The sequence below is a fragment of the Ruditapes philippinarum genome, unplaced genomic scaffold (assembly GCF_026571515.1).
Source record: "Ruditapes philippinarum isolate M1 unplaced genomic scaffold, ASM2657151v2 ctg5801_1_1_1_1, whole genome shotgun sequence".
NCBI classification, from domain to species: Eukaryota; Metazoa; Mollusca; class Bivalvia; order Venerida; family Veneridae; genus Ruditapes; species Ruditapes philippinarum.
In genome coordinates this window covers 40787-49629 of record NW_026852454.1, presented here as the reverse complement: position 1 = coordinate 49629, position 8843 = coordinate 40787, and the positions used below count along the sequence as shown (strand labels likewise).

General features: G+C 32.0%; 1 protein-coding gene and 1 long non-coding RNA gene across 3 annotated transcripts; one reads left to right on the top strand and one right to left on the bottom strand.

The window, feature by feature from the left end:
- Positions 1 to 512: 512 nt before the first annotated feature.
- On the bottom strand, positions 513 to 3293 carry LOC132712894 (uncharacterized). 2 transcript variants are annotated; one of them, XM_060695340.1, is made up of 2 exons: positions 3176 to 3293; positions 513 to 2622 (listed from the first exon to the last, which is right to left on the bottom strand). In XM_060695340.1, the coding sequence occupies exon 2, from the start codon at positions 2589 to 2591 to the stop codon at positions 1212 to 1214; it is 1380 nt and encodes a 459-aa protein (XP_060551323.1). In that variant the 5' UTR covers positions 2592 to 2622; positions 3176 to 3293; the 3' UTR covers positions 513 to 1211. The 2 variants fall into 2 exon arrangements, with proteins under 2 accessions (XP_060551323.1, XP_060551316.1); XM_060695333.1 differs by lacking the exon at positions 3176 to 3293 and adding an exon at positions 2923 to 3058.
- LOC132712913 (uncharacterized) lies at positions 3202 to 4803 on the top strand. Its single transcript, XR_009623380.1, has 3 exons — positions 3202 to 3341; positions 3823 to 3931; positions 4292 to 4803. It is a non-coding gene; the product is annotated as an uncharacterized LOC132712913 (long non-coding RNA).
- The last annotated feature ends 4040 nt before the right edge of the window (positions 4804 to 8843 follow it).

Genomic DNA, 8843 nt, shown 5'->3' with positions numbered 1-8843 from the left:
GCACTTAAACAGGTGCCATGGCCCCATCGACTTTGACATTTGATCTTCATATATGAAAACACATATCAACAAGGAAGGGTGGCATGGCATTCAATAAACTCACAACAACTAACAAATGACCACCAAAAAGGAGTCCAGCAGGACACCAAACAAAAGCCGGAGAAAACAACAGAATGAACAAATGAATTAAATGTATAATGTCTGCGTTTGACTATATGATATACTTGTAATAATGATAATTTTATAAATATTTTTAATTAAACTCAGGGTTCCTTGCCTCACACAAAATTTGGAGTACACAATTCCCGCTGTTCTGAAGGCAAATAACATTTTAAAATATTTCCTGAAAAATCCATTTCATCCCTTAAGACGCAAAAAAACACAATATTTTTTATTTAAAGAAAAACAAACATCAGTTCATGGATACAAGTTAACTTTAAGTTCACAATTTATGTCAATTGAATTTATAACTCTAGTTTGCATTAAGATATCTTTCAAACTATATCGAAAACTGTTTACGCAATACTCGACATCAAGATATCAATTATCGTTCATGATAACATTGTAATGCTATCTTGCATTTATGTTAATATTTTCCCTGTAAATTGTTTCACATAGCGGTACCTTTACATTTATGAGATAAGATTCCGTACCTTAAACGGAAAAACGTAAAAACAATCGAATAAATAAATATTTGTCGTCTGGTAAAATATTTAAAACATCAACAACAACAATAAAAAACACAAACACACACACGCACGCACGCACGCACCATCACACACACACACACGCGCGCACACACACACACACACACACACACACACACACACACACACACACACACACCAAAACAAAATTGAATTTTGATTTATGTTTCAAAATTGATCATAATTTTGTATGTTTGACATAAAGTTTCACCCAAGTAACAATTGGACAGTTTTTCAATCAAACTTATTATTTGAATACATATGTAACAGTAGTAAACAAAATTTATTATTTGAATACATATGTAACAGTAGTAAACAAAACTTATTATCAGAAGAAAAAAGGCAATTGGCAAGTGAAGAAATTCATGTTCTTAAACTTTAAAAAAGTACAAATGAAACAAAATTTCTAACCGGCTTCGACTATCAGTTCAGTTCAAGATATTTTCAAAATCAGTTTTTTTCCCTACATATAGTTTAGTTTATATCTGTCTAGATCGGTTTCATTCAAAATGCATACATGTTTCTCCATATGAAATTGTATTGCATTTCGATATCACGCTTTATACGTCTAAACATTTCATTTGTGTATTTAAATTCAAACTCCACTTCATCGCTAAAGTATTCAATGTCTTCACTATTGTCCGGAAATGTGTCTTCATTTGGAACATTTTCTTCATCTATCGTTTCTACAAGGGATTTAAATCCAGGTAGAATTTCTCCAAATGCTGGAACACGAAGCTTATAGTCACTTATGAAAAACATTCGTAGAGTACCGAGTTTGATTGAAGTGTACAGTCTAACGGTAAGATATTTGTACAATACTGACAGGGACATCCGGTTGTAGCGTTTCCGAGTTAGCAAACCTAAAGTCACCAATGCAGTAGTTTTTATCATGTACGATGTCACGAGCTGTTGCTCATCGTCGACAGCTGTATACAACCTGGCGAACTGGATTATGTCTGCCAAATCTGCCATGTCTGATGCTTCAGGTATCTTTGTGACGTGCTCATCTCTTTTATATTTTAAGCATCGTATAGCAATCTTCAATTTCGAATCGTAGCCAAAGCTTTCCATCAATACATGTTCGGTGTATGATGTTGAAACCCGCCATTGACATGTGTGACCTTTGTCCGATATGTACGGTGTTAAATGAAACCCATCTTTGTCTAGTGTATTTCTTAAGGTGTTTGCGATAATACTACCGTCAGTTATCCATTCGAATGTGTCTATACATGAGCGCCAGTTGTCTACTTTCATACAGATAGTTATATCTACACTTATTGTTAGATTTTTTAATGACCTTCCATTCCATATAAATTCTAAGGTAACTGCAGGACCGTGTATAAAGGTTGGTGTTGTTCCTTTTTGTAAGTATTTTGGTAGATCTTCTTGTGAGAGTGTTTCAAAAATAGCTAGAACATTGTCATAAAATGTGTTCTTTACTGATATGCAGTCAATTAGATATTCGGGCTCTTTCTTTTTCCCAATTTCCTTCATCCAATTTTCACCTCCTTGACTATCAGAGCAATGTAGATGATTTCCAACATATTGAATTTTTCTTCTTCCGGGTTGACCTTCTGAACATTTCCATAAATTCTTCGTTCCATTAAACCCCGTCGATCTAACGATGAAGTCTTTTCCTTCTTTCATGTCAACCATTTCTGCCAGAAAATCAAACTCGTCTGGAAAACCTATCTTAAGACCGTCATAATAGCTTCCTACCTTTAACAAGTTAAAAGACAGTCGCGTGTCTCTGAGTTTCACCCTATCCAAAATGGTTAGCATCGTTCTTTCTATTGAGCGTTGAATGCGAAGTACTTCATTGTCTTTGCTAACTCTTATTCTCCTGTCGGTATCGTAAAGTTTTTGTGATAGTTTATCCATTATAGTTGTTGTATTACCAATGGTTTACTCACTAAAAAAGGAAAGAAAATATGTGTTATTCAACACAATGCGATTTTGTTTTGACTTTTGAATTCAGATTAATATATTATGAATTGAAGTAATTGAATTGTAACCGTTTTAAAAAAGCACGAAACATATCGATTACTCTTCTCTTTTTCAAAACATTGAAAAACAGTTTAAACATTTTCTTTCTCTTGTTGTGTATGTTCTTTTTGCAAACATGTTATTAATCAATACTTGTGACCTATATGAACATTATTAGTTTTATAATTAAACATTAATGAACAGTATTTTGAAATAAAATTGATACCTCTTTTCTATTACACGTCTTTGTTATCCAAAATATTTACATTATCAAATAAGTTATCAATTTACTTATCAATAACTTTGCTCCGACTTGAAAAATCAATACTTAAAGTGTGAGGTTTATCTATTTATATCCGAACCAATGTCAGTGTATTGAATTTAGAAAGGTTGCACAACCGGTGTTAAGGTTTAAATTATCCATAACCAATATCAAATACTAATATTAAAACTCTAAAGAGTTGAAATAGGGGACGTACGTCTTGTTTACTTTCACTTTCGATTTTCCACTTCCGGGTACATCGGCAGTCATATTTACCGTCACGCATATAGGTAACCCTGAAGACTTCGAGAGATAAAGAAATGAATTTTGTTTCGGTTCTCCTAACATATGAAGGAATCGAAAGCACGGGTCGAAAAATGCAGGTAGGTAAATAATCTATCGAAAAAGCGAGGAATTTAAAATAAAACTATTTTGTTTTCGGATAGTGACAGATGTTTCGGATGTTTCGTCAAGGAAGTGAATGGTATTTGTTAAGCTTTTAGAATTAAATAGAAACTACTGATGTGAGGAACTTGTTAAAACCATATTTATTTATTGAATAAACTATGAAGGAACACTTTCATTTAAGTGTATATTAAAGTTTTACCAAATTCGGACAAAGTCCAGATATTTCTTATATCGTTATAAACTTAGGTCCCAAGTCAGGGTTTACTCATGAAATAGATAAATAGATTTATGCAAAGTTTAATAGTATTGTTCCATTACTTATTATGGAGAAAAATATCTGTGTAAACTAGTCAGACAGATATACTCTTCCTTTTTCAAATATATTTATATATAATTATGGTACCTAGGAATTAATGATTGAGGTAAAACATATAATATCTGAATTAACCATTTCAGATGTTTAGACAGGGTTGTGTATGGCAAATATAGAATATACAGCAGTTTACATTGACCATTAATCCACTGTTTACAATGCCTATGTTCCTGAAATATCTATCCATCGAAGGTAAATACATGTAAAATTATCAATTACTTTTTAGTTGAGATTGGAAATATTAACATTATTTTTAGATATTTAAGTTACTTTTTAATTACACTGCATGGAAATGTTAAAGGGTATCACACATGAAAACAGTCATGTTTCACATCGTAAACTTAAACAAAACAAATACTTTTTTTTTTGGCAGATATATATTTTGTGTTGTTGTTCATCTTTAATGTTTGTTTATATCAAATATAAAATTTTCTTTCAATCATAACCAGCTAATTTTAAAACTCATGTGAATATTATTTCTAGTGTTTTACTTAGTGAAAAATATTTAGGTCTTACACCTATTGCAACATATCTTTTTACTTTTTTCTACAGCTAAAAAGGAAGAAGATCAGAGGAAAATTTGTGCATGAAGAATTTTATTGCAGCTACCATCTTCCAATTCCTTAACCTGAGAAAAATACCAGAAACACACAATTTTAGTGACATAATATTTTTGTATGAATGACATGCAACACAAAAATCGTTGTGTAAAAGCGTAGTACAATAACATGACACTTTGATACTTTGATACTATAATCTAGTAAACTTGTTAATGTCACAATAAATCGTCCGAATTTTGTTGCATTTTTAAGTATTGAAAAACTCTATAAACACCAAAGTAGAAAACACACTAGATATAAAGATTTTCATAGTACCACAGTAATGTCATTTGTTATAATGGACAAATGACTATGATGTACATGATGTATATAAAAAAGTAGCATAATATGATATATCATCTTTTGTTCAGACAATTTTGAACAATTGAAATACCTGTATTAAAAGATTAGTTCAAAATGTAATTTAAGAAATATCATTAAATATATCACTGGGTGATTTAAAAAGTTGTCTTATTTATCTCCCATGCTAAATATTCTGTGTATTATATTGAAAATGGTAAAAAGAAAGAAGGATAATTGCCACAAAAGGAGATAGGGCACAAAATGGAGCAAAGACTTGCTCGTGTTAGAATCTCCAAACAATTGTTGAAACAGTTCCCTAAATACAACAATCGACACTTTGCGTATACCATCATGGCGATGAGATGCTGGTTTACTTTTATGAGCCCAAGCGAAAGAAACATAACCAAATATGGGCAACCAAAGGAAGTCAAAGATCTTGCATAGCAAAACACAAAATTAACGTCAAAAAGGTCATGTATGTAATTTTCTTTACCAGTCAAGGTCCTGTTATTCAAATTGCCGTACCAAAGGTTAAATCTGTAAATGCCAAGTTTTACAAAGGCAAGGTCCTTCATAAATTGAAGAAATATTTCAAAAAACCGTCGACTAGCAACTGGTCTGCATGGTGTCAGGTTCTTGCATGACAATGCTCCGTCACACAAAGCGGCCATTGTACGAGAATATCTGAAACAGGAACAGGTTGTTGAGCCAGACCTTGCCAATTCCCTGTGACTTTTTCCTATTTCCGAGGCTAAAAAATAAAAACTTGCTTGAAAAAAATATCAAACGCGAAAAAATCTTGGTTCTGCTATTTTCCAGTGTCTGAACAGTATACCTCAAAGATTATGAAAACGCATTTAAAAAAATCGGATTAAAAGACTAAAACTTTGTGTGTCACATGGTAGTGAGAACATCGAAGGATTTAGATAATTAATTTGGCACTGTTTGTTAAGCACTTCTGAAAATTGACCCTGTTGAATTGATATTTTAACACGCCTCCTAATGCGCTTTTAACCTTTTTTTTTATTTCAATTTGTGAAGACGTTTAAAAAAATGTCTCACCTATCAATTTACTTAACTGACTGCCTTACACAGGTTTAGCCGTATGATTCCTGTTTAAACGGCGTCTATCAGAAATAGCATCCCCTATACAGTAATTATACAGTATTAGGCAATGTATTAGAAATAGATAAAAAAGTCTATCTGAATGGAGTATTAATAATTGTTGTGTGCCAAGTTATAAACCAGTTCGAAATTAATTTCTTTGAAATTGTATTGTACTTATATATTTACAAACCTTTCTTTATATTCATTGTTTTAAATGAGCTATTATTTCTTCTTAAAACTTTTTTTAAATTAAAAGTTATAATTTTTAGAAATTATAAAGGCATACTAAAAAGTTAACCATGCCAAAATATGATAATATAATATTTTCACCTGCATAAAACATATCTACAAAATATAACTATACTAAACACAACTCAAGATGTTTACTGTACATGCAGTTTTTGGGGAGGCATAGCCTCCCCAATGTTAAAGCCGTTCATCAAATCTTACCGCAGCGGTTATCAGGTAAAAAAAATAACACCGTGATATTTCAAAGCTGACTCATCACTTATCACCGTTATTTAATATTTACTGTACATATGGATTTTGTTTACTGTATATGATATATTTTAGTGCACTGGATAGTTATTACCCTAAAGTATCTCCATTCAACACATATCCAAGTTATGATTACCCTAAAAAAATTTGATTTCAGTGGAATTAATGAAAAAGTGCATATCTAAATATCTTGTATTATATTTTCTGTAATATAAGCTCAGAGTGCAAAGCAAAAACACCTCTATACATGGTGTTTTTTCAGACTTCATTTGCCTTCTCTTTTTATATTTTCAAGTATAATTACACCAAAATTATAGTGATAAATGAGAAAAAAAATTTTGAGTTAACTTTAATTTCACGGTAAGAAAGAAAGACGTCAGGTATCAGAAAATCAAAATTTGCGAGCGGAAGATGAAAAAGAAGTTTGAGAAAAATAGTACATATACTTATATAATTATATTATCACTAGATTTGATTTTTCGAAAATCTGTCACTCATCTGGAGGTTTGCATTTTAAAGGTTCTAACTACATTAATAGGTATAAAGCTATATTTAATGAAATATTTTTCTTTTGAATTTTCTTGTGTGATGTTTCAGAATATCATGGGGTAATTTGAATAAATGTACAAAACATATTTCTTTCAAAAAAGTATTTTGTAAATATTTTACTTTTCATGATTTCAAACGTTCAGCACGACATTATTGTTGTGCTTGTGGTATTATATAGTTCTTTCTATTCGGCTATTTTCTTGTTGTGTGGTTCCAGTATTCCTCACTTGAGTACTGTTGAATCACCCTTGGGATATGTGGCCTGCTTTTTAAATTTGTCTTTTGACGTCTTATCTGTGATATGCAGGCTTCATAACCTCTAATCCCCTTTCAAAATTCCATTTTGCATGACACGACCTTTTCAAATTACACATTTGCGCAAAGTTATTGTCGTTCCAGGACGGCGGCATATACAATTAACAAGATTCAAATAATTTTCCCCGAACTCCGCCTGCTCTAGGCCAATCAAAACAGATAATTTAATATGAAATGATAACAAAATAGACGAAAAAAGTCCTAACACAGGGGCCTCAACCACCATGTTCTTGTCCGGTTACATATAAGCAAATGAAATACTATCCTCATGCACGAAGCTCGGCACTAGTATGTAGAGGCTTCTATGGGATAAACACCATATGGAATATTTCTCTTACAAGAAGAAACTTTAACTCTATTATTCAGGAAAGTAGTCTATTTCATGAAAATACATATTTTTCAAATGCTAGCCTGGATGGCGATTCCTATATTACTTTTGGAAATACTAAGACTTTTTTTAAATATCAGGTCGTGCATGAAAAATTGTTGACCGGGTTCCAAACTTATGAACTTTTACAAAATTGCCTTTCTTGATAGACATGACCCTGATCTTTGGACTGTTGAATTGGCTCTCAAGCATTACACGTCCCATTACATGTTCTTGCGCAATTGACATTGACATAAGAAATAACCAAAAAATTTTCATGGTATCCATGTTTGAAGAATAAGTAATAATATAACGTATATCATTTCCCAATCCGTTATAGGCCGTATATTTATGCTCAACTTTTTCAAAATTCATCTCTAAATGACAGAATACTAAAATGCACATCTTTATTCAAGCACTTTCAAGTCTAACTCGAGGAGTTGAGCTTCACACCTGGGTCTTTCTTATGACATTGTATCAATGTGCCACACATTAATGCAATTCATTTCAAAATCTATCCAAAAATGACAGATATGGACGGGAGTAAAAACGGACTGACAGGGACAAGCTCTTACTGGGAGATTTGTGAAGATGTCTGTTATCTTCATGTTTCTTACTCCAAAAGCAGCCGTTTGCGTCCCATAATCAATGATCGGGGGTATACAAATAATATTACCAGAACAACAATACTTAAGTATAAGGATCACACAATTATAAGTTGTAAATTTATTAAAATATTATATGCTCAATATATAGTAATTTCAGTGATGCATCACCTGTGACTGAAATGTTGCCTTTAAGGGTTTAGGCATCAGAATTGCAACCACCGTGTATCCATGCGTGAGAGGCGACTAAATAGGCTTGAATGAATGGCGTTTATGTATATATTAGATGGTTTTGACCATTGGTGTTACTTTAAGTTTGTAACATCTGAGGTTAGCCAAAAACCATCCTTTTTGTTTCTGCACAATATGACCTAAATTGTGTTGGTGCTTCGTTAAACTTAAAACAAAGCAAAAAGAATCAGTCATGAAACAGTGCAACTTCTTATACTTACACCTATGACATATACAAACACAATAAGTCTATAAGAAACAACTAACCAAGAAATGGAACTTGAAGATGACTTAAATGATATAGTCGCTTCAATTGATATTGATAAACATGAGATATTACAGTTTGATATTGACCATAAATTCTACAGTGACAAATACAAACACAAGAATTTCATTTGAAGCTACTAGCCAAGAAAAAGAACTTGAAATATGATAAACAAGATCAACAAGGAAAGGCAGCGTTCAACGAACATGACTTCAATGATAAACTCGCTTCAATTGATAGTGATGAACAAGAGAGGTATTACAGT

Excerpts from the sequence above, each read along its gene's own strand:
- LOC132712894 (XM_060695340.1), bottom strand. The coding sequence starts at position 2,591 with ATGGATAAACTATCACAAAAACTTTACGATACCGACAGGAGAATAAGA.